Here is a 26,983-nt window from a genome sequence, read left to right as displayed (position 1 = left end):
AACTTTTTAATTATCCTTTTTCTCTTCTAAAATTAATTTAAACTATTTTCCTTACAATTTTATTATTTTTTACAAATCGAATAACTTAAATTTTTTAAATAATCTTATAGTACTTTGCGACTGCTATTTAAATTAGTAGTTTGAAACTGTTGTTAGTGTTGATTTGCACACTAATAAAAGAATAAAATAATAAAAGGAAAAGAAAAAACAGTTAAATTAAAATAAAAATTAAAATTATAAAACACTTTTAAGAATGTCAGATGAAGAAGTATAAAAATAGATGAAATAATTTGAAAATCTAACGATAATCAATGATAGTGATATTTGTTGAAAATACAAATTAATAGTCTTTCTTGTTTTTACGATAGAAACAATGACAGATGCTATATTGAACCACCTTTTATCTACACATAAATGTGATCTATCGTAGATCAATGCTTAAAAGTTTCTTAAAACACTAACAACGATCAATGACACTTATTGGAAGAATGAATTAACGACTTGATTTCTACTGTTGAAACAATGATTTGATTAATGTTAATCTGATAAAATAAAGAAGAACAATTGTACCTCATAAAACTCAAATTGTCTCCTATCGACCATCATCAATAATCTCAACGATAAAGAAGATGAGAACTATTTTTCAACTCGATTGTCATTAGAATCTTTAATGACTTTTAAAAACTAAGCCACGCATAAGGTTTAAAAACAATGATATTATTATTGTTATTTTACTAAAAAAACTAATATTCATTTATTCAAATTAGTCAAAATTAAATCCATTGTAAATAATACAATTCAAATTTGTTAAATTTATAAAAGATAAATTTACGAACAAACTCGCAAACTTAGATTAATACGAAAAAAGACATACAAATCTAACAAAATCTATAAATATAACAAAATTAAAGTTTCTCAAACGTTGACGGAGACGAAGTGATTGTTTGAATTTGCATTGAATAGAAATTGATTTGTCAATTCGAACCAAACAAATAAAATAAAAAATTAAAAGAATTCGGTGTAGGATATTTTCAATGATACCAAAATTATCCTGGATAGTTTATAGAAAAAAATAATTGTATAACTAACATCAATCACATTCAATTTTTATAATTACATCTAATCAATTTCACTTATTTCATTAGATTTAATTGACATATTTTATAAGGACACGATTAACGAGTAAAATACCGTCTTAGCACCAATTAACAATTGGTTTTATATAAATATTAATCCAAAACATTTGCTAAAAATCTAATTCTAGAAGAAAAATCTTAACAGAAATATAATTCATAATTTTTAAAATTATAAAAAAATAAAAGCTTTGATTCAAAATATATTTGACTTTATTTTCTTAACGAGTGTTAAGACAATTGAATCACATTTGTTAAGAATGGCCCATAATTTTAAATAAAATTAAACCTTTCGTGCAAAGCGTTACCTGTGTTCGGTTTCTCTCTCTCTTGCCAGCTTCTGTTTTTCTCTCTCTCTCTCTTTCAATGCCGCCCATGCCTATCAGAATGAACTAGAGAGAGAGTGAGACATTTCAGAGACGAACTAAGAATATATATATATATATACACACATAGAGAGAGAGAGAGAGCGGTAGGTTACAGAGTTGCAGAAGAATGGCTTCATCGTTTGATATATTCCTCTTCTCCCTCAGCAGAACCTTTTGTAGTCCCTTCTCCGTTTTCGTTCAGATCCAGGTTTTTCACTTCTCTATTTGATTATTCTCTGTTCTTCATTTCGGCAATTCCCTCCGAATTCTTCAACAAAATTACTATCATTCCTTCTTCTTTTTTTTTAGTTCAACTCAAGCACTCTTGTTTCTCTCGCTTACTTCTTTTTTCCTCTTTATATTCATAATATTCAATAATAATTTAATCTTACTATTGTTTGATTATTAATGTTCATTCACGAATAAAGTTTTGTTTTGAGTTTGATATTACAATGTGAAATTTTTCCTTTTCACCATCTCTATGCTTATTGCCAATTCTACTCGGTTTGGTTATTATTGACTTTGGTTGTAATTAGCAATTATGTTTTTTTTTTTTTTGTTACGACGGGTTTTTGGAGTGGAAAGGTAGCAAACCTGACGAACTCATTGGAATTTGATTTTTGAATCAAGTAGTTAAATGGGGTACTTAGTGCCACACGAGTTAAGATTCTTGGATAGACATAGAAAATTTACAATTGTGCTTTTGGTTTAACAACTTGGGGTTGTTGGAAAGTATAGTAATTATTGTTACTTTCTGGATTCCTATTTGTATGAGGTGGGTTCTAACGTAAGTCACCTTAATAGGATGTCCATGGTGGACCCGCATTTAAAAATCTTTGGAAACTCTAACAACCATAGACAATGCCTCTCTCAATTATAGAAGCTCACAGTCATCCTCATCCTTATGGTTGAGATTGTGACATGATGAGTGTTGTTCGAAAAATACATGGAAAAATGAATATCGGCACACATTTGTTTTTCAATGTTATATTTTTGTTGAAGCCAGATTGATAGAGTCAAAATTTCAGCCATGAGGATGATTGTGAGGTTCTACTTCTGGAAGGGAAGGCGACGTTTGTTGTTGTTGGAGTTTCAAATGATTTTCAAGTATTGTTCTATCATAGACCACCTATCAAAGTGATTCACTGTATAATTTCCCTTCATATGATTGCTGCTTCCATGAAGAAGATTGAATGAATGGTTTTGCTTTGTAGGATGTGGATGGTATTAACCTACCCTTAAATGCATGAGATTTAGCTGTTTAATCTCTACTTTCTCCTAGGAATCGTTTTAACAAATTTTATCCCACAATTTTTTTATGATTGATGCATCAGCTTGGGGTTGCTTCCCATCTGTCATGTTCACAGATTCAACATCCATAATCCTTCTAGCGAAATATCTTGTAGGCTTTATTTTCACATATAGAATATACTTGCATTGCAACACACGAAACGTTTTAGGTATAGGGGGTTCTACATTGTTGGAGGAGTTTTACCGATGAGTTGCATATGAAATTGAAATTGTGAAATTGCATGATTATTGAGTGAAATGGAATTAATGAAGAAGGTAATGGAATCTCAAGTATCAGAATACTGGCTTTGAACATTAGCGGTAGTGTAAGTAAACTTACTATAGATCTTGTGGTTTGGTTGAACCTTTGCACGATAATTATTAACATGTTTCCTTGAAATCTTGATTTGTATTTCTCCACCTTTGTTGCTTAAGAGAAATATCATGATAAATAATCACATTATGAAATTTTTTATGTTTGCTCTCCAGGGATGTTTGATTTGCTTAACACTTGCTCTTGGGTGGGCTCTTGCTTCTTATGTTAGGTACTCATTACTCAATAATGTCAGAGTCCAGAAACACTTTCGTTGTCACCTCTATGAGAAATACTGCTTTTTTCCCCTTACAGGAACAGAGAGATAAAGCAAATGAAGGATGCTATGAAGAATGGCAATAGTTTATCTTTCCTTTGTCATGACATTAATGAGCTTGAGCATTCCTATCAGGTCAATCTTCCAAGAGTAACAGTAGTTATGCCCCTGAAAGGGTTTGGAGAACACAATCTCCACAACTGGAGGAGTCAGGTAAGAACTCAGGACACATTCTCCTGGAACTTATTTGATGTTACTGTTTCTTCTTTTGGCTTACATGTGGTGCCTGCCTTATTGGTTCTTCAACAAATAATGCATTGTGACTTGAAAATTATAAATTTAATTTAACCTTATGCGTATTTATGTATCTCACATATTTTCTCTTTCATTTTCCTAAACTTTGAATTCTAATTTCAATTGTATGATTTATTGGTATTTTGGGAATACTATTGATAATTCATTTTTGCTGCATAAACAATAATTGGTTGCAATTTTAAACATCTATTTAAGCTAATACTTGGAGTTTATACCATTTCTTTTTAGTCTGAGCATCTCTTTTTAATAGGAAATTATCATTATGATTCTGTTTTTTTTTTTTTTTTAAATATGCAGATAACGTCTCTTTATGGTGGTCCTCTAGAATTTCTTTTTGTGGTCGAAAGCACAGAGGATCCTGCTTACCATGCTATATCACGACTAATATCAGAATTTGAGGTATAAAATAAGTCCACATTTTCCCTCCAATTTCACATTCATAATTTTAATTACTTGCTATTAAGTTTGGCAACCTTCAAATCATTTCAGTTTGGTTTTAGCCCGTTACCCCGCTGGAACCAGCGAAACTTCTGCGTCGAATTCTTGGATTGTATATTCTAATCTTGTCAGCATATCACTAAATTGGTTGAATGCTTGATATATGCAGGATGATGTTGATGCTAAGGTTGTTGTAGCTGGTTTATCAACAACTTGTAGTCAAAAAATTCATAATCAATTGGTATGGAATTTTACTGACATATTTTGATAGTCCTTTCAAATTCCAAGTACAGATTTATTGACTAGTTCCTTACATTTATTTGAAGTCAATCTAACTCTATGTTGAAATTGGGGACGGTCTTAGTTGTTTCATTAACTAGTGGTTAGACATAATTTCATTTCCTGATTTCGTCACATAACACTTGCTAGTTAATTACAAGTGTGAAGGATCTGTATTAACTTTTTGATAATTTGATATCAAATGTTTGAGTCATTTATATTCTTGTAGATTTGTTAGGTCACTAGACTATCCTTGGTAGATATGTTTTGCTAACTACACTAGTATTACATAGTATTGGCACCTTGGCAGGTTGGGGTGGAGAAAATGCACAAAGACAGCAAGTATGTATTGTTTTTGGATGATGATGTTAGGATACATCCTGGATCAATTGGAGCGCTCACTCGTGAGATGGAAAAGAACCCCGAGGTATTACTTAAGTTTGTTTCTTCTTGATCTATTTTTAGGTGGTAAACAAGAATAATTATAATTCTACTAGCAAGGATTTTTTTACTGTGGTCTTGATTGTTTTGATGCTTCACAGATATTTATTCAAACTGGATACCCTCTTGATTTGCCATCTGGAAGTTTAGGAAGTTACTGCATCTATGAATATCATATGGTACACAACTATCTCCATCTTTTTTTTCTCCAATCTCTGCAGCACATGTCTGTGTACGAGGCTGATTCCACAACTTAAACCCGTGTCCTCCGTCCAGTCACACACAATATGTCAATTTTAATTGAATTATTTTAACTTTTTTTTTCCTAATCCTTTTTCTTTTTCTTTTTTTTCTTATACAGCCTTGTTCGATGGGCTTTGCCACTGGTGGAAGAACTTTCTTTCTGTGGGGAGGCTGTATGATGGCATGTTGCTTTTACCTTTCTCAGTTGATGTTTTAAAGAAAAGCTTAATTTTAACTAGTTAGTTTTTATTCCAGATGCATGCCGACGACTTCAGGCAAGATCGTTATGGTGTAGTCTCAGGACTTAAAGATGGTGGATATTCTGATGATATGACTCTTGCAGCCATAGCTGGTACATCTCTGGCTCTCTTATTAAATTTCTTGATGTAATTAGCACTTCGATCATCTAAAGTTCCGATACATTTATCATCATATATTGCTGCTCTATCTATATCAGTCATTGAAGAAATGATTACTTGATGATTGATCCATAAAAAAATGATTCTTTATAGAGATTTGATAAAGAGCATTTTCTTCTTGTTTTTTTTTAATACTTATTTGTGTGCAATTTCAAGAAAACTTATGTTTTGTGGAAGTAATTTTCTTTTAGGTAATGTTTTATTCATTAAACTTCATTATAATCCATATCTTGTTTTTTGTGCAACTATTCCTTTAATAAAAAGTATTGCCTTTGACATTTGTGATCTTTGTACAGAAAGGAAATACAATGAGCTTCCAGTAATTAAACTAGAATAGACCAAATTTTTTCTTGCTCTATTTTTTAGTCTTTCAATCCTGTTTATTATGTTCTTCATTGTTGCTGAAATTATAAAGATAAGATGGAATCTACTAATGCCCGTATTTATAATAATAATCTAGGTAAGACACTAGTATAGTGATTTTATTATAATCCCGACCGGCCTCATTAGACTACTAAATCAAATAATAATCCTAATATTCTGACAATTACTTTAATGCTGTCTTTTGTAGGGGCTCATAAAAGACTGATTACTTCTCCCCCAGTTGCTGTCTTTCCTCACCCCCTTGCTAGTGATCTTAATTTTGGAAGGTTTGTGACTAGTCTCATCTGCAAAATAAAGTTTCCTTTCATATTGATGATTTAGTTTTTTCAAACGTGTAGATACTGGAATTACTTGAGGAAACAGACATTCGTTTTGGAGTCATATACAACAACTGTTAATTGGGTGATGAATCGCGCATTGTTTGGCACTCACTGCTATTTGTCATGGGGATTTGTAGCACCGTACTTTATGGCAATTATTCATCTTGCAGCAGCATTTAGATTTTATAGTAAGGGATACTCACTTGACGAAGTGAACTATACTTTTGCTGGTGAGCACACTACTTTTCCTTTTTAGGTAGGTTGTTAGTGTTGATTCATGGATACACTTTGGTAGGATTCTGATGCTATGTAAGAGGTTATTGTTCTACTTAGTTGCAGTGTTAGAAGTTCTCATGCTCTATTCATGATATGCTCTCAAGCTACATATACAAATTTGAAATTGCTGTGGGTTTTTTCATTCAGGAATAGCACTAGTACAAGTACATTGTAATAATTAAAATTATGTTATTACCTTCTGAAGTTCTGACCACTTGTGGGATGTTAAAATAAAATAGACAAATCAGGTCTGTCTGTAATCTCATGGCATGGTTCATTACTTTATTTGTTCCAATGATGCAATGAGATGGCAAGTGAACTTTAAATCCAAAAATAACACTATCTACCCCATTATTAAAAGTTGCATCTCCACTACTACATTTATTTATCCCTGACGAATAGATAGGGCTTGTGAAAATGGAAAGAAAAATGGCGTAAAATACTGAAACACATTACTGAGACGAACTTTTTCATTTAAACTTACATTTTCAGTTCTTGCATTTTTACTTGTTCCTTTTCCAGGGTTATCACTGGTGAACTTGCTAGCCATATGCACTCTTGTGGAACTTCTTTCAATGTGGAACTTAACAAGGATAGAAGTTCAACTATGCAACATGCTATCTCCAGAGGCGCCACAACTTTCTCTCGCCACCTATAATTGGTGTCTTGTAAGTATTTTTTCTTGCTTGTTTTTTATGTGCTTGATTACTAGTTGCTAGAGTTAGAAAGTAATTTTTTTTGAGCAGGTGTTCGTTGCATTGGTGGTGGATAACTTTCTATACCCTCTGTCTGCGATTAAGTCTCATTTTTCTCAATGTATCAATTGGTCTGGTATTCGTTACTATTTAAAACATGGAAAAATTATCAAGGTAAGTTGGTCAAGACTTTATGTCATCTCTGACTTAATTTCTTCTACAGCTGTTTTCTCAACCAAAATATATTTGAATGTATACTCTGCAGATTGAAAGAACTGAAAGAAGCAAGGATATGAGTCCAGTTTTCACAGACTTGGGAGGGAAACATTTATATGGAAAGAAAGGGATCCCTACCAAAGGTTCATTTCTCAGTTCTTTGTCCAGAAGTCTGGCCCAATGGCATCAACCCAAAAAATTTGATAACTAGGAGAGAGCTTCATGGAGCCTTCAAACTCTGTCTCTTTTGCCTCACTTTGGAAGCTTGGGTGTTGGTAGATCAAATTGATCTCATTTATTGTTTTGGTCATTCTTGATTGATTGTTTTAGATTGTGGTAGGAATCCTAGTTCCATTTTTTCATTACCCATTCAATCGTTATTATTTTTCAGTGCAAGCCTTCCCATGGCTTAATTTTGTAATTGTAACAGTTATGTGATATAATTTAAGCAACACATTACTCAACAAAATTTGCAAAATTTATAAACAGAGTGCTGTTCACATTATTCTCATCTCGTTCACACATAGCATACATTACAGGCTTATTCGAAGGACCAAAATAAAGCACTTACAAATCAGAACAGTTGTTAAGAGAAAAACCTGAAATTTTGCCCTGAGTTATTTTTTAAATGGATTTCCATATTTGATCCCTTTTATATATATTTGTCATCATCGTTAATGTTTTTATTTTACCATGGTTCAAAAGACTATATTAGTATTTATTATGTTTCTGCTCGCACAACATGAATTACCACAATGCAAACAAGAAGTTTAAACAAAGTTCCAATTTAAAAATTTCAAAATATTACTCAAGAAAGGTGATGGTTTCAGGAGAGCGATGTGCAACACAGATATAGTGTTGGTCACAATAAAAGTCTTTGATTTCACATTGGTGGGTGAGTGCAAGTTGTAATAATGCTTTTAACCTATTTGGATTGAATATTCCTACACATTTTTCAACAAGTTCTCAGTTTTATTTTATTTTTCTTTATATTACATTCCACCGAAAGTTGTATCAACTTAACACCATTCATCAAGAACAGAATAAAGCAACAAAATAATCTATAGTAACAAAATGGGAAACCTTTACCTTTCATCTCCAATTCTGCATTAACATTTCCAAATCCACTCCTAAGAAAGAGAAAACAGCAACGGCAAAGCAGTGATATGGGGTGTTGCTTTCATGGCTCCACAGCTATGCCACCGATGGAAACTGGAAGTACTGTTGAAGAATATGCAGGACCCAAGAACCTCAAACAAGAAGTTCTGATAAAAATACCAGAATGCAAAGTTCATCTGATGGATGAAGGAGAAGCTTTTGAACTAGCTCAAGGACATTTCATGGTCATCAAAACCTTCGACGAAGATGTGTCTCTTGCTACAATTATAAAAGTCGGAGATGATCTTCATTGGCCTTTGACTAAAGATGAGCCTGTAGTGAAGCTAGATGCTCTCCATTACTTGTTTTCATTGCCCGTGAAAGACGGTGAGCCTCTTAGCTATGGATTGAGCTTTGCAGAAGATAGTTATGGAAGTTTGGTTTTGCTGGATTCATTTTTGAAAGAGCACTCTTGCTTTTCTGGCTTGAAGTTGAGTAACAAGAATGATCTTGATTGGAAGGAGTTTGCTCCGAGGGTTGATGATTACAATCATTTTCTTTCCAAGGTTATTGCAGGAGGGACTGGTCAGATTGTGAAGGGTATCTTCATTTGCAGCAATGCTTACACCAACAAGGTTTTTTGTTTTACTGTCAAAATATTAATGGAGCAGTTTAGTTTTTTTCTTTTTGCTTTTTGCTTTTTCACTTTTCACATCTTGTTGTAAGAAGCATTGTGTGTGACACTATGATAAGAATGACTGATAAAGTTGAAATAAGTGAAAACAGGAAGACAACTAAAAAGCTACTTGAAAAATATCACTTAGTGACACAGTAAACTAAACATTTTTGTGAAAATCATCAGGTTCAAAAAGGAGGAGAAATGATCCTAAATAGTCATGCAGATGAGAAAAATAGTTTTGTGGCCAAGGAAAGTATGAGCAACAAGAGTGTTGGTGCCTCGAAGAAGAACAAGATCAATAAAAACCTCAAACGGTATACTAAAATGACACTGGAGTGCACAAGTGGATGATGATTATGTGTTACTGATAATACTCTTTTGTATTTGCAATGCAGTGTGAGGAAGCTGTCTAAGATGACAGAAAAGTTAAGCAAATCTTTGCTTAATGGTGTTGGCATAGTTAGTGGATCAGTGATGGTTCCTTTGGTTAAATCCCAACCAGGAAAGGCATTTCTAAAGATGCTTCCTGGAGAGGTGTTGTTGGCTTCCCTTGATGCAATCAGTAAGTAAAACCAAATCAAAACACTTAATGATAGTACACATATTACCAGTGATGCTTTCTTTCAAATAAGAAACAACAAAATCATCTTAACTTTTTTATTTCTGTTCTGATGCTGCAGACAAAGTTCTGGATGCAGCTGAAGCTGCTGAAAAACAAACTCTTTCTGCCACCTCCAAAGCTGCATCCAGAATGGTCTCTAACAGGTAAAGGGTGGACTCAATCAAAACAACTGATTCTACTTATCTTTAGTTCCCTTTCAAGCTTCCTAAATATATAATTTCTTTTGTTCCTCAAGTGACATCAGTTCCCAAATATAGAGCTATATCCTGATCAGAAATCTCACATATATGGCCTAAAACAAGGGTCACCATTGAGTCAAACAATATTCCAATAAATTCGACAATTTCTTACATGGTTAACGTAGTTCACATATGTTGGTCAACAAAATTAAATCACTCATTAAACTTTATTAACCTGAATTGAAACGATATTAACCACAATTTCAGGTATTTCAACTGCAATAGATTTCAACGTTCATGAGTTGCAACACTTCATTAACCTTGTGTTTAAAAAAAGTTGTGAAATATAGGTATTCCAGATTGATTAACATTTATTACAAGTTGAGAATAAAATATTGAATGGAATAGATTTAGTTGTGTTGTAACAAATATGCCTTGTTTATGAATATATCAAATTTACATTAAAATTAATCCATCATAAATATAATTGATGAATAACAGGTTTGGGGAAAATGCTGGGGAAGCCACTGAGCATGTTTTTGCAACTGCAGGACATGCTGCTAACACAGCTTGGAATGTCTTTAAGATACGAAAGGCCATCAATCCAGCAACCAATGGCGTACTCAAAAATGCTGTCAAAAATGCAACTTTTAAATATTAAATTAAAATTCCCATCAAATTGTTTGTCAGTAAAATGTGGTGCTATTAATCACTAATTTTTGTACATATCTATTCATTACAATTTCAAGCTTTAACCTTTTTAGAATTTATCCGTAAGCCCTAAGCTTTTATTTTCGGAGGGTGTAATGCAAATTCATATCAAAAAATGTTAAATGGAAATTAACTCATGTTTGGCATTTGGCATGTTAAATGAAAAAATGTACCATTTACATTTGGCAAATTCTTTCAAGTTTGCATTTTATAGAGGTAAGATAAATAATCCATCACATTTTTTTTCTTTATTTAAACACTTCTTTTTATTAAGTTAAACACAAATTATTTAAAAAAAGTCAAATTTCATTTTTAAAATAATTACCTTTCGACTGTAATCTAAATTACTTTTTTTTTATAAATTAGAGAATTATAACAAAACAACTTTCTTTTATAAAAAAAAAAAAAAAAAAACTCTTCTTTCTAACCATTAATTAAATTCTCATATTTATCTTACTTTACCTCGTTTTTTATATTTAAACATTTATTTTTATTATAGGTGACAAAGCCCGACAAGTCAATTCATTTTACTTGTAATTTTTGGCAGGGCAATTTAGATTTTAAGTCTAGCAATCAAATTGGTCTGCATCATTTAATCTATTGAAAAAACTTGAAGATTGCAAAGTGGACGAGTTGATATTCTTTTTTTTTTTACTCTCTTTTTTTCCTTCCTATTAATATATTATTAGCTCGACAAATTTATTTGTGCTCAATTAACCTATTTTACCACTACAATTTAACTTTATTGTTTAATTTAAATTTGTACTAAATTTAGAGTCGTTATATTTTATATTTTATTTTACTTCTAAACTTATTTCGTCAACATATTTGATTTGTGTGTTGGAGCAATCAATCTATACATTTTTGAGGTTACGGGTGATTCAATTTAAGATTATTTTGGATTTCAATTGCTTGTATTCAGCATACGATTATTCATATCTATGTAATTTTATTAAATTATATTTTTTTTATCCCGGTCAAAATTTTATGGATTAATTTAATCAATAGGTGTTCACATTAACAATTCACTTACCACATCATTATCTTATTTACCATATTACTTAATTTTAATCTTAAAGTGTTTATCTATTTAAAATATCAAACATTTATAAACTTTGAATTAAAATAATAAATTTAAAAATAAAATGACTAAAATTAGAAATGATTATTAATTTCTCTGATTTTTTTAAATAATTAAATAAAAATTTAAACAACAAAAATTTATGCAACTAATTAATAATTACAAAAATACACTCCAACATCCAATTGGTATCATTATAACCAGTATTTAAAAAACCAGAATGATGGTCGGGCCGAGATTTTAAGATCCGGTGGGTCAATGCTTACAATTAGTTTTATGAAAAAAAGTTATATCCAGGAAATTAGAAAACCCTAATTCCCTCCCTGCAACACGCTACCGCCGCGTTACCGCCCTTTTGCGTCGCCTCCGTTCTGTTTTACCGCCCCTCCGTCGTACTGTGTTCATCTCCTCTTCATTCATCAATCGAGTTTTAGTGTTTATCATTCAAGGTGATTACTAATTTATGTTCATCTCTTTATTCCATGTAATTGTTGCCACATGTGATATTTGGTTATGCTTTGTGATTTGGTTTAGTACTTTATCATTGTTTGGTTTTCAACTTGACAGAGTAAATTTATGGTGCTGTTGAATTGAGAAAATCCTTTGTGTGTTTTCTAAAGCTTAGATATATGTAGTAATTTGTATATGCATAAACTCAGGCATTTGTTTTGATAAGCAACATAATTAGCAATAAGTTTTTATGTATAAACTACTTCTATGAAAATAGATAAACTAAGCCAAATTTGTTTTTTAATAGAGGCCATAAGCTGTTTTCATAAGCTCTATAAACCATCTCATAAGTGTTTATGTCAATAGATAGGGTCAAATAAGTCAATTCTTACGGACCCTAAATAGTTCCATCTTTAATAAACTGGCTTATTTAGTTGTGTCTAACAAGAACGAATTGTGATGACAGTGAATAGCTATGAGGAAGCTAAAGAATCATGAGCATAAACTTTTGAAGAAAGTGAATTTCTTAGAATGGAAGAGAGAAGGAGGTCACAGAGAGAACATGGTTATGCAGCGCTACCATGTTACTGGACGGGATGATTACAAAAAGTATTTTTATTATTTACATTGTTTATGTTGTTCTGGCATTAGGTAATTTTCTTTATTTTAGTTTGGTTTTTAGCTTACTCTTTTTCTTTGTGCCACTGGTATTGTGGAAATATGAACAGATATTCAAGTATATGTCGAATGGTTCAAAAGTTGGTAAACACAGTGAAACAGATGGACCCCAAGGATCCTTTTCGAATTGATATGACTGATAAGCTTTTGGAAAAACTGTAAGTTCAGTTTTAAAGTTCCAAGTTTAAACATTCAGTAATGGATATTTTGTTTCATAATTATGGTTAATGGTATATATCATACTTATTCATGCAAGTTCAAGTTCTAGGTTTAAACTGTAAGCTCACATTGAAGTTCTAAGTTTAACACAATTTATTGTTTAGTGTTGTTCCAAGACCCCTCAAATCTGTTGTGCTTCAGCTATTTGTGTTTGAACCGGTTTGGTGTAGATAGTATGAATTTAGGTTTTCTTAAATCCAATTACAAATATAGTTGCAACTTGCAAGTTAAATATAAATTGTGGAGTGGATTTATAACCATTTATGACATAAACAGTAAGTACAAGTGACCAGATGAAATATAATGAAAATAGGTGAACTGATTATATAACTTACAAGTTTGTCTATGATATTTATATGGGTGTAGCTCCATGCTGAGAAGGATAAGTTAGACATACCATTTCAAATAGAGTGATTGGCATATTTTAGTGGCCACTTTATTTTTGGTAGTTGGTATTGGTTTGAAACACAGAAGATAAAAATATATGTCATGAACTCATATACATATTTTTTTCATTTATTCTTTTTTTTTATGACAGTTACAACATGGGTGTGATTCCAACCAGGCAAAGCATCACACTATGTGAACGCTTAACTGTGTCATCCTTCTGCAGGTAAAAGGAACACGTTGCTTCTTTAAATGCTTTAAATGAAAATTTAGTTATCAACTTTTTTCGATGACTCATTAGAATATGTTCATATGAAAAATAAAGATTACAGATTTTACCAACATGTAGTTGGTGTGAGTGGTAACGGACTCAGACACCTTAAACAAATGGGTTTGAAATAAAAAACTTAGCTTATTGAATTGTGTAAATGAGTATCTGTCTAAACTTTTGCTGGTCAAATAAGTGAAGCCAGGCTAATTAAATGGGTCAAGTAATTAACAAAATTTAGGAAATCAAGAAAACATCTATGGTTATAGACTTGGGTGAAGTATCAAATGTAACTTTCAGGCCTTAAAATTTGCCATGAGGCAGAGTCTAGAAACAGAAGACAAAGTTTAGATATTTTGGGAATTTTAGGGTCCATGTCCATACTAATTTTGGATGTTTACTTCAACTGTGACTTCTTTAGTACAGTTGAGATAGCTTGAACATTTTGCATAACTAAGTGCATGAATGGTCAAGTGATAAAAAATTAAGTGCAAATTTGTCACTTAAAGCTCAACATATTGTTTATTGGTGTTTTGAAACCAATGTTGTCAAATATCGCCCCCATGGTGGATTGCAGTGGCGAATTTTGTCTGATTTTTGGCTTTTTGCCATCAGCCATTGATAACACTATTTGAAACTAGGCAAGTTAACTATTTGAGCTGCAGGAAAAGATATAATAATTGGAATAAGGCCAAGGCTGCCATTTTATGTGATTGTAAATACTTGAGTGAATAGGTTTCCAACTGGATATTGCAATTCTTCAGCCGATTTCTATTTTTCTTTTAATCTTTTAATGAGTGTCGGTCAAGTTATATGTTTTTGCGCAAAAAATGTGACTGTCAACTATCAAGTTAAACAACTTGACTCAATCATTATTGATTCTGACCCCATATCTCGTCATGCCAGCTTTATGCAATGAGTAACAAAAATTATTTATTTTTTGTACCACGACTTTGTATTATTACATTGCTCATTTTCTGCAAATTATGTTCACTATCATGTAGGCGTAGGCTCTCAACTGTTTTGGTGAGACTAAAATACGCTGAGCATTTGAAAGAAGCTGTAACCTATATTGAGCAAGGGCATATTCGAGTTGGTCCTGATACAATTACAGATCCAGCTTACCTTGTAACTAGAAACATGGAAGACTTCATTGCATGGGTGGATTCGTCCAAGATAAAGAGAAAGGTTCTCGAATACAATGACAAGTTGGATGATTATGATTTAATGAATTAGTTGGCTTGTTGTGGTTTGTCATCGAACAATTTCTTGTTGTAATCATTGGTATATTAAGACTATTCAAAATCCTCTTCTTTAGGTATATTTTGGACATGCAAGGATTTTAACAGGAATTTCTGTCTTATTTTAAAAGTTAAGAATCATACAATATTAAGATGATGGGCGCACTAAAAGGATTTTGGTTGTCTTTGGCCTTTCGTTTTTTTAGTTTTAAAAGAAATATATCATTAATGTTGAAGTATAAAAATGTTCTTATCTCTAAAAAAAAATGTTGAAGTATGAAATGCTCCAAGTGGAATTGAGTGAAGTTGAACAAAACTCACATGCCAGTTGAAGGGGTTAGGAGGTTAGGAGGTTTTGGTGGGTGTGAATATGAAGAGTAGAAGACAACAACTAACGATATGATAGTATTTTAATAATTCTAAAATTTAATTAGTAAGTCATGCATCTCATAACTTCTAAATCGTAGGGAGGAAATTGCGGTATGTAAAGTTGGACGAAATAGAGACTGTCATGTTCTGTCTCATTTTAATTTTTCTTTAAATATCTAAACAATGGAACACTGCTTTTCAATCTTATTTCATCAACCCAAATATATAGTATGGCTGTGATATTGATATTTTAAATATATTCTCTATTTTTCAATCGATTAAGCTGAGCTATTGTGGTTGATATGTGATAGAATATTAATAGTACTTATGAGAAGCTTTCATTGTGGTCAAGAGCCACTACAAATGGTGTCGAACAAGGTCCACCTAACATATTTGGAGGCGTAAAGTGAATTTTAATATGTCAAATAATTTTTTTAAGTTTTGATATGACATAATGAAATTAATATCATGTAATATTTTTTTTATAATTAATTTAATATTTTTAAGATAATATTAAACTTAGAAAAGATTTATATGTTTTAATTTTAAAAATATTAATATATGAAACATTTTATTAAGTAATTTTTTTTAAAAATCTTTTGATAAAATAACAATTTTATTTTTGGTGAAAACTTAGAACAATTGTCTTAGCAGTCTTACCTTTTGTATTAATTATAATTAACTTAATGACTAATAAGGTCACGCCACACCTCTGTACCTCATGCAATCACTGAAAATATAATAAATAGATTAATTAGCGAAAATATATCTTTAATTACCACCTGTTGTCGTATTTATAGTCATAACCCTAAACCATGTTTTCATTCATCTCTCATTAATTTGAGGTTTAATTGTTTTAAAGCTATATTTTAATATAAAAGTCATGTTAATAACTATGTTTAAAGTAATTATTAGATAATAAAAAACTAAAATAAAATAAATTTTAAGTATAAAATTTCATTTTTTATAATTCCAAAGTATAAATGACATAATTTTCAAAAAAATGTATCTACATTTAAATATTTAACATGTGTTTTTTAGACACTTGTTAACATTTTCTTAAAAATAGTACCTTTTAATAATTCAAACTCACAAAGATCACTAATTAAACATTTAAACTTATAGGTCCAAGTAACTTGCCACTAACTTCTTTTAGAATAATAAAAATTCAATTTAACACTATAAAAATGTTATACCCTGTTTTAGTGTAAATTTTATTTTTCCTAAATTATCATTTCAAGTTTTTTATATTTTCTAACTTCTATTATTTTCTAAAAAATTATTATATATATACATACATATTTATTTGAGAAAACTTCTTTTTCTTTTCTTATATATTTGTGTATATCTCAAATTCTACTACATGATAAATAGCTTATAAATCGTAATCAAAGTTACACAAATATATTACACATTGTGAAATAAAACAAAGCAGAAAGATAGATAGAAGATTAGATATATGCACGCTAGTTAGAATATAAAGATAAAAAGTAATATTTTTTAATTACATAATCATTAAGTTTTATTTTAAAATCATTAAGGTTAAGAAATAAGCAAAATGACCCAATCTCAATACTATAATTTTTTACTACACATTCAACTGGTGTGAACCATTCCGGCGGCGGAGAGAGAGAGAGAGAGAGAGAGAGATGGAAGAAGAAGAAGAAGGAGAATGGAGGAAGTTAAGCATATACAAAGCAGCAAGAAGCATTAAACGAAGAGAGAACAGTTTATACAACGCACTTAGATCAATCTATCAAGACTCTGTTTTCGTTGGTGAAATCTCTCAGTTATGGCCTCAACTTCCTCTTCTCGCAAATCTTCGTTGCGGTTTATGGTACTCTTCTCTTTTCCATTCAACTTGTTACTTCAAATCCACCGATGGTCACACCAACAATTGCTCTTTCTCCACTTCTCGTCTCAACCTCCACGTCGCCCATCTTGCCGGTATTCCCTTCCTAATTCTTTTTATTTCACCACAATTTCAAATATTTTTCATTTTCATTTTGATTCATTTTTTTTATACTTTTATTGAATTGGGTAGGACAGAAGGGAGGTTGTATGATAGTTGATTCTACAAGAAAAGGAAAGCGTTTCCCTGATAGCATGTCCAAAACCATACCCATTTGGACTTGTGTTCTTAATCGTGCAATTTCCCATTTTAGAAGAGATTCCAATATTCATGATGCTGCACCATCACCACAAGTGAGTCTGAGAATTAATACTCTTATACTTCCTCCTCATTTATTATTTAGGGTCCTCTTTAGATAAACAACTTAAGTACTTATAGTATAATTGTTTGTCATATAAGTGTTTATGTATACTTTATTTCTATAACAAAAAATAAAATAAAGACAAACTGTTTTCGTATAAGTAATAGGCTGTTTTTATAGGCTATACCAGAGAGTTTTTTGAAATAAGTTGAAAAGCCTTGTAGATATATCATAAGCTCTACCAAACAATGTCACAAGTGTTAATGCCAGTAAATAAACTCAAATAATCTAATCCAAAGAGGTCCATCATATATCTTAATGCATGATTTTGGTTTGTTTGATTGTATATACTTATCTCTTTGCAAACAGGATGACAACACTGATGGATGTGATGAGATTGCAAAAGATGTATCTTGTGATTGGGATTGCTCTTTGCACCTCCCCCTTTGGGTTCCTCAAACAGAAAAGGCTTGCATTGAGGAGAAGTTAGAGGAATGGACTCAACAGTTGAAAGCAAGTGGAGCTGACATTGCTTCCCTTGCTGCTATCTTGAAGAAACCTTTACGTCCTCTATGGATTTCTCAGAAAACTGTAATATGGTTAAATGAAGTACCTCACCATGATTCTTGGGATTTCACTCCCATCATACTTGTGTCCGCTTCTTCGTCGAATGGCGCAAGTCAACACAGTACTACCTCTGAGTTTAGCTGGAATTACATACCGGGTGCTGGAGACGATGAAGAAAGTTGGGCTAGAGGTTTAACTCCACCTCTCTTTTGGAACCATGTTTATGATCTTATAAACTCGGGTCCTGAAGTTTGTAACCAGAAAGTTGCAGATATAGTTGAAAAGAGTAGGGTATGTCGCGCTTATAGAGGAGAGAATGCTCCACAGGTTAGAGTTAAATCCCTTTCAAATGAAGAACCATCATTCGCTTCTGACAATTCAAATATTGAAGTTGACACCAAGTCTTCTGAAAGTTTTGAAATCTCTTGGTTGGGTTCAACTAATTTGGCTGTTGGTGCATCTCAATTTGGTATGCTGAGTTACTTGATGCCCTTTATTGATCTTCTGATGTTTTTCTGTCTATGAAGCATTGACACAGACAAACATTGGTCACTGACACGACAATATTGGTTGTAATTTGAAAAAGTGAAACTAATTGAATATAATCACATATGTTTTCAATCTGAAGTATCAATACTACATAGATTTCTATTGAAAATAACTAGTGCTCTTAGCTTTACAATTACATTTTGACACTAGAAGATCTATTGAACGAAGACACTACTACATAATCTATATGTAAATAAATTCTATGACTCGTGGATATATATTATGTTGCTTTGGTATTAAATCTACTTTTGATGAGCAACATGGTTATTAAGCAGAAAATGTTTGTACTATGTTATTGTAGCTGATTGGTTAGTGTCCATGTTTGGTGCAGCTACAGATGTAGCTGGTGTTGATTGCATATTGAATTGTGATCAAGAGTCCATCTCTGTCTCTCTTGCTAGTGCTGAAGCATATCTACATCTTCCAATGGTGGTTAGTATGAAGTTGAAAGAAAACTTGTTGTTTTTAGAATTTTTCCACTGACTTTAAATTTTCATGGCCAGAGTTCAAAGTTTGATCGATTTTCTTTATCAAACAAGCTTCCTAAAGCTGTGAGCTTTGCAAAGTTAAACCTCAGCCAAGGAAAACGACTTCTGGTTTGTTGTAATAATGGTATAGGCTCTTAATACCCTCTCAACCTCTATTGTTTTATCATTTCACTATTTCTCCTTCTAACTTTATCTTTTTGAGTATCTGATGTGCTTGTCCTTAATCCTTCTGAATCGTTCTGCTGGACCTATGTAAAATTGTTATATGTTTTAAAAAACTTGTCATGCCTAATATAATATTTTTCTTTGCTTTTCAGGGGAAGATATTAGTGTATGTGTTTGTTTAGCAATTTTGATGTCACTATTCGATGAAAAAGGTATGTTTCTAATATAGAATCAGTGCATTTCAGTATTCAATTAATCATTATTTCTAATTTCAAATGTACTTCATTTATATTAATATATCAGGTGGTTAATTCTGTCACTAACTATCCCCTGTTGTCCGTGATTCTTTTCCTAGATACTTTTGATGATGGGAAATCCTTCAATGCAAGACACATCACTAAATGGGATATGAGACGACGGCTTGTATTTATCTGTAAGTTTGCAACAAATGCTCGACCATCCAGAGGAAATTTGAGGCAAGTTTTTAACTTTCTTATCGGGGGAAAATGCATTCTTCAAAGTCAGGATGATGGAAGTGATGAATGATTTCTAGGACATGCGAATATCACTTGTCATTCCTTTAAAAGTTTCTAACTTATTACTATTAGTTATTACCATTCATTTTTGTATGCTTAAGTTTGTGCGGATTTTCTGATAAATAACAGCAACTATACCCTCTATTTGGACTTTTGCCGAGGAAGGTCTTGAGAGATGTAGGGTAGGAATAATATCTCAAATAATGCTCAAGACTTTATTCATTCAATGTTTAAACTATTGAATTGTATTCCCAAAATCTAATCCATACTTTAACTCCGATCTCTGATTTATACATCAATGCCGGAAGTCTACATTTTGTTATACAGGAAGTGGAGAAAATAAAGAGTTATAACTTCATTAGGATTGATTTAAAAATGAGAATTTGAGATACAATGGAATGAAATAAACTTTATTATATTTCATTCCATTGATTAGTATTAGTTTTAAAAAATTCAACAAATGAATTGGTAACTTCATTCTATTGGCCCTTGTCAAGGATGGAACAGATAAAATGGAGTATTGATCAATACTTCATTGTAACAAACAAGTCCTAGCTAGTTGTTACTTGTCATGAATCAGATTTTTTTTGCCAGTCAGCTCTGTACAGCTAGCAAGTTAGGAGAAACACAAGTTGAAGTGATAACAGAGAATCACCATGCATGACAAAGGAGTTGTTCTGCTCATATAGATCAACTCTAGGAACTTCATTACCTTCTCAAGGTGTTGAAAACTATCAAAGAGAATCGTATTTTTAGGAAATTGAAGGAGGCCTTTGCAAACGTTTTCTCTTTGATTTCAGATCAACAACAATGATTGAAATGTTATCTTTACTATTTCTACTATATGCAATTTCAGTGAGGCTATCAGCAACAACTTGTGCTGGAGATATTTCCTCCATCGACAATGATCTGCGGCGCCTTCTTAGAATGTGGCGCGCTATGTCTCCCACCTCCTCATTTGTCATTACATCCCAAAGTCCATCACTTGCCAAAATTAAACACTCATCTTCGTCAGTTCTTGCTGTAAAAGTTATCTCCGGCACTGGGATAATCCATGGTCTCAAGTACCGATCACCTGAAATATCACCATTATAAGCGGCTAAATACAAGACTGGTCGTCATAGACCTTTACTTCCTAGATCTCCAAATCATAATTTAGCTTTGCAAAATGTTTTTAATATAAGTGCGTAAGGAAAGGAAAAATAAGTAGAATTTTGCTAGAGTTGGAAACCCAGTGTTATGTAAACAATTGTAGATTATAGATCTATAATGTGGTGCAAACTACTTATATTTAAAAGTTAACAACAATGTGTACCCAAAAAAAAAAGTTACCAACAATGCTAACTTATTCTCGTAAATGCTTAAACTTTAAACCTAAAAACTCTGACTGAAAAGTATTTTCCAAGCACTTAATGTTGGGGAAACTAGTACAAAAATGCAGACTAAAGAATGCAAACTAGGACAATAAGAATGCTAATGCAGACTAATGACTGCTTGCTGCAGAAAGAATGAAAGATAACTCAAGTTTGCCCCATTTAAAGGGATCGTAAACAAAATGATTAACACTGGTTGCTAAGCTTCTTGCCATCACTAACTTTCTTCAGACGACAAATGATTTTAGCAGCAAAAAAAAGCTAGTGATTTTTATTTGGTCGGATTGGGACAAGTACAGATGATAAGAATCACTGAAAAAATATAACATCCATTTTTCGTGAAATTTTGCTCACACAACTTCATAATCAATCTTTCATGTCTAACTTTAGAATCATAGTCAATAAAATCTTAGTATTGAGGAATTGCCAATATCTATATTTTCCCAGTCATTATGGATTAAGTTTACTGATACATGCCACGTTCATATATTTCATAATCAAAACCCGTGCAAATCCACTAGATGCCCATGGTACCTAGGAAGCATGTAAAAACATTAATAAACTGCAAACATGAGAGCATTAATAGTTTAATCTATAATAAAGCCGTTGAAAAGAACGTGCTAAAATGTTAGGTACAGAATATTGTAAAATTACTATATTGATAATCAAATTGCAATGCATTGTGTTTTAACTGAGTGGCATATCACTTGTCAACATTCTCCTCTTCGTGGTATTAACCTTGGAATTCCGTCTCAAACTGCTTTAAGTGTCTCTAACCACTTAGCTATGCTTTGGAAATAGTTTTCTATCTCTTAAATTTTTGTTATGAGTTTACTTCAAACAGTGTCAATTTAAAAAGTTTTATATTTGTAAATCCATCGCAATCATTTATGGGTATGACATTAAATATAGTAATTGTAAAAGTCAAATATCTAATGATCTAATAGATTTGAGAGATAAACTGTGTAAAAATTCTTTATAGTAATAGTGTTATATGAATTAAATCCTTTTGTTATTATGTTTTTGGGACTTATTTGTTGTGACATCAAAAAGGAAGATATCATTATAGTTATACAGGAGTATAGAGAGCTATCATTACCACTTGATATATAGGATGAAACTCCTTTTGAAAAAATTATTTGGATATAATATTATTAGCTCAAACAAATAAAACATTTCGGAAATTCTTAGCCTAAGACTGGATATATACGAAGATAAGTCAAGGTACCTATGGCCCTGGACATGGCAAGAACACCAAACACCCTAGCTCCATTCCAGTGTATGACCTTTCCTCCTTCTCCTTCGATTCTCAAGAGTTCATCCTCTCTATCAGGCTGTACATGCAAGGACAAAAACGGTATCTTGGTTTATAAAGGATATCACCTCTTAATATTTACCTTTTTCTTTGTTTATCATCCTTTCTCATGGGTTACAAATATCTCAGAACTTTGAAAGCAACGTATGTGAAATGTTTTTATCTTTTTCATATTATTGAGAATAGACTCATCCTCTCCTATATATACATCCTATATATACATATACATGATTTCTAAATTGCAGTCCGCAACCTTAGTTACCACATATAAAGATTTTAGAGGTTTTTATAAGGGCATCGCAATTGCAATTACAGCCATATCGACTGAATTTGTCTGTATTTTGTCACAAAATCAAGTTTTGCATTATAACCGCAATTGCAACTACAACCGTAATTTAGAACGTAATAAACAAGAATGTACAGTATAAAACAAGAAAGTAGATAAATGGGTTGAGTAGACCTTCTGATCCACTGTCAATGGGAGTGTTTGAGTCCTGCGGCAAAGAACAACCCTTGAATCGCCACAGTTGGATGTAATAATTTGGCAACCAGATAGAACAACCACAGAAGCAGTAGATCCAACCATCTCTGGTGCAACTGCGTCTGATTCGATTTCATTGTCAGTTTTCTCAAAACCATTAGCAAATACTGCTTCCCACCTTCTCTGCCATTCAGCACCGCCTTCTATTTCTCGGTCCCACTCCTCTGCTATAACATCATGCATTCGCTTGGCACAAAATTTAGCCACCTAGGATTCAATTACTACAAATGTTAGAAGAACGGTTCACTTCTCATGCTTTCTGACTTTTTATGTTAAAAAAGCTATACCGAACTACATTTGTTTAATATGGCCTTCTGAGTTCTATCATTCGTATCACAAATGTTATAAGAACGGTTTACTCCTCTTGGTGCAAAGGTGATTAATGAAACGTAAGTTCCACTATGACATGAACCAAAAAGACACCCTTCCATTCCATCCACGTAGCTCAACCCTTTCCCGTGAAACTCTATCTCCCCCAACAACAGGACCACCCACCTAAACATCATATTCATAACACTACCACATTCAATTAAGGGTAATGCTATGCTATAAGAGCAGATCTTAAAGATACCAAAAATATAATATTTTTATTTAAATAAATCATATTTGAACTTTTAAATATTGAAAATATAAATTCTAAGATAAATTTCACTTTTAGATCATTAACATGTGACTTAGGGCTTATGGAGGACACTTGTTAATATTTTCTTAATTTTTTTTTTTTTTGCAAAAAAGAATAAATATATTCAATAGACGGCGAGATTGACAAAATTATTCTGAACCATCAAGATTATGAATAAACTACGAAGTGTAATTCTTGCAAAATCAAAGATAAATTACTATTTTAGTCTTTAAAAGTATAAGACGTTGTCGTTTTGTTTGTTGACTCAGAAAAAATTCAAATTAGTTCTTAAATAATCAAAATATTTTTTTTGAAAGATACAACTTACGGCCGTCCGTAAAAGTTTCTGAAAGATAAAACTATCAAAATAGTTCATAACCGTTATATTATCAAAGACTACGTACCAATAATTTGATAATTTAATATCTAATTTAAATTTGTTTTTGTTGAATTAGAAAATTAAAATAATAGAATCCTGTATTTTAGACTTGAACTGTGGTTGCCCCACAAAATTCAAGGGACACACTATGATCTTGTAAACCGGAAACCATCATGCACTTAAGCATATTTACGAAAAAGGATATGGAAATTGTGTACACTTAATCATAACAATTAGTAGCTGTCCTAAAAGAGAGAGTAAAGAATAGGCCCACATTGGTACTATTATACACACTCGTATCTACTACGTGTCATCACAACGAAACGCACCATTAATTTATATTTCTTTTTGTGGACCACTCTACCTATAACACGTGGCTTTCCTCAGGAACACTCCCACCAACCACATTCCCGGTTTCAGTTTTACCAGCATCATCATCATAATTCAGATTACTAGTATCGTTTAGCAATAAATATCGAGATTAGTTCAACATCATATGAACAAAAACGGAAACAAAATTACAGCGCTAGTTTAATCTGTAACACAATTTGGCATATATTTGTCTCTTTTTAATCTATTTATTTAATGATATATGCCAAAGTTGTTTTTGATTTAATGTTTCCAAACTAAAGGATAATTTACTGAAAAATATATGCAGTTGTTATGATCGCGTAACACCAGTCCACACTCTCTTTTAACTCGCTCAGTATATATAGGGAAAAATAAAGAAAATAGAAACCGTTATTTTCCGAAATTCAAATAATAAAGAATTATTAAATTAATTAAAAATGGAAGGAGGAGGAAGGAGAAGATGTGAACCTCAGAGCCACCGTGTCCGTCGTAAACGCCGAAGAAATGAACAGGACCGATCTCTCCGGAAGATCTTGAACCTGGAGCCGTACAACCTCCGACATGATCGCAAGTGCGAGACATGAATCCCGGAATAACGGCGACGGCGTCCTCCATCTCTTTCCGCCTTCCAATCACCGAAGTATGTCCCCAACTCACTCCCTTGTTATTCCTTCCCACGCACTTCTCCCTCACCGCCGGCACAGCGGCCTCGTTGTCCGCTTCATTGGATGCAGCACTCAACGGAGGTGCAAGAATCACTCGGTTCACCGTGAAAGACGGAATCTCCCCGGAGCCACTGCTGATAGAGGAAATGTCGCCGGAGCTATTGAAGTTACGGAAATCGTCAGCGCTGAATACGGAGGAAATGCCGGAACCAGAGCTTGTAGACGTTAACTCAGAGTCGATTCGTTCGAGTTGCGATTCCGCATCGTCCAAAGGTTCCATAACGCAGCAATGGTTGATTGAGAGAGAGAGAGAGAGAGAGATAAAAGGAGAAGAAAAGACTGGTAAGAAAGTGACACGTGTGAGGAAAATTGTTATCAGTTTTTTTTATGGCACACGCATCCGTTGTGATTTGTAAAAGTTGAGTACGAAATAGAAACGGTACACAATTGTGTATGGTCATACGCACCTGCGTTATGATGCGATTCCAACTATCCCCCCTTGGATCTTCCTTCAACACATATTTTGCTTATGGCTTTTGGTTAGAGTTGAATATGTAAAAATGCTCAATGTGATTCACTGTTATAGACATAATCCATGTTCCACCTAATGGATTAATTTATTGAATTTAATTCTCTTTAGGAATTTAAGTTCTAATAATTGGTGTTTTCATTAAGAATTATTCACAAAAATATTATTTATAGGCTATATTAAAATACTCTATTAAATATTGATAGGTGACTGAAGCCGTTAAAAATGAAAATGACTATCAACAAGTTAGTGTTAGATAGTGTGAAAGTTAAGTTGTATACTCAAAAGGGAATTTATGTGAAGCTTCTAAAATATAAAATGACTACTACCGAGTCATTGTCGATAAAGTAAAAATTAAATTATTCTCAAACAAACTTATAAATAAATTATATTAAAATAATTCACTAAATACTAATAAGTGGGTGAAATCTCTAAAATTAAAAAAGAATTATCATCAAATAAATTCTAATAAATGAACGTGGTTGTATATATCAATTTTAAAATAGAATTATAATTAAAAAAATTAAAATATCAATATAATACTTAATCCACAAGTATCTCTCACTAATGGATTTATATTTTAAACTGAATTCTAAAAGAAAAAACGAAGTTGTGGCGAAATTGGTAGTTGCTATGCACCTAATTATAAGTTTAAGACTTAACATTTTTTATTTGTGTATTTTAATACCACAGCATGCTTGTGATTGGACCGTCCTCAAGGTGCAACGTTAGTTTAGGATGTACCGAAGAATTTCTCAGTGTATGACGTATGAAGAATTATATACGTACGTAAGCAACGGTACTGGCTTTCATTACAAAAATGCCATGTGTCACTTGTATTACTTTGGGGACCCATACGTTTGGTGAAATTTGACAAGCGAATTAGTTGAAGTCGAAGTTAATGACAAAAGAATGAAATTCATTTTTATTTTGTAAATTTTTATTTTTATTATTCAGGAAGTTGTACGAGAAAAGATAGCGAGATTTTGACACAATTTGAGTGTGACAATTGCAGTCACATCCTGATTCCTGATTGAAATTTAATCCATCGTGTTAACCAAAATATAAACACAACACGTAGAGATTTGTTCGAGAGATCAAACGGTCCAAATTGAGAGAAGGGTGGTTATTCAAGATAGATGGTGATACACGGCACGAACTAACGAAAAAATGGAAATATGGTGTTGCTCGTGTACTGCAACAAAGGATAAATTATTGCACATGTAAGCTGCTGAATTTTCTTGTTGCGACTAATGTACATAGCCTTTATTATAGTATTTACAATTTTAATTATTTATATA

General features: G+C 32.2%; 5 protein-coding genes across 8 annotated transcripts; 4 read left to right on the top strand and 1 right to left on the bottom strand.

Annotated features, from left to right (window-relative positions):
• Positions 1–1,420: 1,420 nt before the first annotated feature.
• On the top strand, positions 1,421–7,912 carry LOC101512425 (uncharacterized). The gene is made up of 14 exons (XM_004503430.4): positions 1,421–1,709; positions 3,281–3,336; positions 3,420–3,594; positions 3,994–4,095; positions 4,304–4,375; positions 4,724–4,840; positions 4,956–5,033; positions 5,216–5,278; positions 5,353–5,449; positions 6,088–6,166; positions 6,239–6,450; positions 7,019–7,164; positions 7,243–7,365; positions 7,457–7,912. The coding sequence occupies exons 1-14, from the start codon at positions 1,629–1,631 to the stop codon at positions 7,616–7,618; spliced, it is 1,563 nt and encodes a 520-aa protein (XP_004503487.1). The 5' UTR covers positions 1,421–1,628; the 3' UTR covers positions 7,619–7,912.
• A 137-nt stretch (positions 7,913–8,049) lies between these two features.
• On the top strand, positions 8,050–10,842 carry LOC101511898 (senescence/dehydration-associated protein At4g35985, chloroplastic-like). Of its 3 annotated transcripts, none has more exons than XM_004503428.4 (5): positions 8,050–9,140; positions 9,368–9,498; positions 9,580–9,746; positions 9,865–9,949; positions 10,487–10,842. In XM_004503428.4, the coding sequence occupies exons 1-5, from the start codon at positions 8,574–8,576 to the stop codon at positions 10,644–10,646; spliced, it is 1,110 nt and encodes a 369-aa protein (XP_004503485.1). In that variant the 5' UTR covers positions 8,050–8,573; the 3' UTR covers positions 10,647–10,842. The 3 variants fall into 3 exon arrangements, with proteins under 3 accessions (XP_004503485.1, XP_004503486.1, XP_012572134.1); XM_004503429.4 differs by having other exon boundaries at positions 10,537–10,711; XM_012716680.3 differs by lacking the exon at positions 9,865–9,949.
• A 1,185-nt stretch (positions 10,843–12,027) lies between these two features.
• LOC101511568 (uncharacterized) lies at positions 12,028–15,194 on the top strand. The gene is made up of 5 exons (XM_004503427.4): positions 12,028–12,226; positions 12,694–12,836; positions 12,956–13,063; positions 13,663–13,737; positions 14,784–15,194. Exons 2-5 carry the CDS (start codon positions 12,703–12,705, stop codon positions 15,013–15,015), a joined length of 549 nt encoding a protein of 182 aa, XP_004503484.1. The 5' UTR covers positions 12,028–12,226; positions 12,694–12,702; the 3' UTR covers positions 15,016–15,194.
• A 1,844-nt stretch (positions 15,195–17,038) lies between these two features.
• On the top strand, positions 17,039–20,200 carry LOC101511047 (tRNA A64-2'-O-ribosylphosphate transferase). Of its 2 annotated transcripts, none has more exons than XM_004503425.4 (7): positions 17,039–17,336; positions 17,434–17,594; positions 17,972–18,638; positions 19,050–19,150; positions 19,222–19,330; positions 19,524–19,583; positions 19,727–20,200. In XM_004503425.4, the coding sequence occupies exons 1-7, from the start codon at positions 17,039–17,041 to the stop codon at positions 19,915–19,917; spliced, it is 1,587 nt and encodes a 528-aa protein (XP_004503482.1). In that variant the 3' UTR covers positions 19,918–20,200. The 2 variants fall into 2 exon arrangements, with proteins under 2 accessions (XP_004503482.1, XP_004503483.1); XM_004503426.4 differs by having other exon boundaries at positions 17,201–17,336; positions 17,439–17,594.
• Positions 20,201–20,368: 168 nt separating this feature from the next.
• Positions 20,369–25,678, bottom strand: LOC101510725 (probable protein phosphatase 2C 6). Its single transcript, XM_004503424.4, has 4 exons — positions 24,957–25,678; positions 23,056–23,343; positions 22,509–22,614; positions 20,369–20,982 (listed from the first exon to the last, which is right to left on the bottom strand). Exons 1-4 carry the CDS (start codon positions 25,431–25,433, stop codon positions 20,660–20,662), a joined length of 1,194 nt encoding a protein of 397 aa, XP_004503481.1. The 5' UTR covers positions 25,434–25,678; the 3' UTR covers positions 20,369–20,659.
• Between the last annotated feature and the right edge of the window lie 1,305 nt (positions 25,679–26,983).

The sequence above is a fragment of the Cicer arietinum genome, chromosome 6 (genome assembly GCF_000331145.2).
Source record: "Cicer arietinum cultivar CDC Frontier isolate Library 1 chromosome 6, Cicar.CDCFrontier_v2.0, whole genome shotgun sequence".
In the NCBI taxonomy this organism is placed as follows: Eukaryota; Viridiplantae; Streptophyta; class Magnoliopsida; order Fabales; family Fabaceae; genus Cicer; species Cicer arietinum.
Note: the sequence above shows the minus strand (reverse complement) of the source record. Positions and strands in the feature narration are given on the sequence as shown.

Bases quoted from the DNA above. Each gene is read 5' to 3' on its own strand.
- LOC101510725 (XM_004503424.4), bottom strand. From the start codon at position 25,433: ATGGAACCTTTGGACGATGCGGAATCGCAACTCGAACGAATCGACTCT. The intron at 23,344-24,956 runs GTTCACATCTTC...ATTGAATCCTAG, and splicing joins ACGGACACGGTGGCTCTGAG to GTGGCTAAATTTTGTGCCAA. The intron at 22,615-23,055 runs GTCTACTCAACC...TTGCATGTACAG, and splicing joins CATTGACAGTGGATCAGAAG to CCTGATAGAGAGGATGAACT.
- LOC101512425 (XM_004503430.4), top strand. From the start codon at position 1,629: ATGGCTTCATCGTTTGATATATTCCTCTTCTCCCTCAGCAGAACCTTT. The intron at 4,841-4,955 runs GTATTACTTAAG...GATGCTTCACAG, and splicing joins AGATGGAAAAGAACCCCGAG to ATATTTATTCAAACTGGATA. The intron at 6,451-7,018 runs GTGAGCACACTA...TTCCTTTTCCAG, and splicing joins AGTGAACTATACTTTTGCTG to GGTTATCACTGGTGAACTTG.
- LOC101511898 (XM_004503428.4), top strand. From the start codon at position 8,574: ATGGGGTGTTGCTTTCATGGCTCCACAGCTATGCCACCGATGGAAACT. The intron at 9,747-9,864 runs GTAAGTAAAACC...CTGATGCTGCAG, and splicing joins GGCTTCCCTTGATGCAATCA to ACAAAGTTCTGGATGCAGCT. The intron at 9,950-10,486 runs GTAAAGGGTGGA...GATGAATAACAG, and splicing joins TCCAGAATGGTCTCTAACAG to GTTTGGGGAAAATGCTGGGG.
- LOC101511047 (XM_004503425.4), top strand. From the start codon at position 17,039: ATGGAAGAAGAAGAAGAAGGAGAATGGAGGAAGTTAAGCATATACAAA. The intron at 19,151-19,221 runs GTTAGTATGAAG...TTTCATGGCCAG, and splicing joins ATCTACATCTTCCAATGGTG to AGTTCAAAGTTTGATCGATT. The intron at 19,584-19,726 runs GTATGTTTCTAA...TTCTTTTCCTAG, and splicing joins GTCACTATTCGATGAAAAAG to ATACTTTTGATGATGGGAAA.
- LOC101511568 (XM_004503427.4), top strand. From the start codon at position 12,703: ATGAGGAAGCTAAAGAATCATGAGCATAAACTTTTGAAGAAAGTGAAT. The intron at 13,064-13,662 runs GTAAGTTCAGTT...TTTTTATGACAG, and splicing joins GATAAGCTTTTGGAAAAACT to TTACAACATGGGTGTGATTC. The intron at 13,738-14,783 runs GTAAAAGGAACA...ACTATCATGTAG, and splicing joins ACTGTGTCATCCTTCTGCAG to GCGTAGGCTCTCAACTGTTT.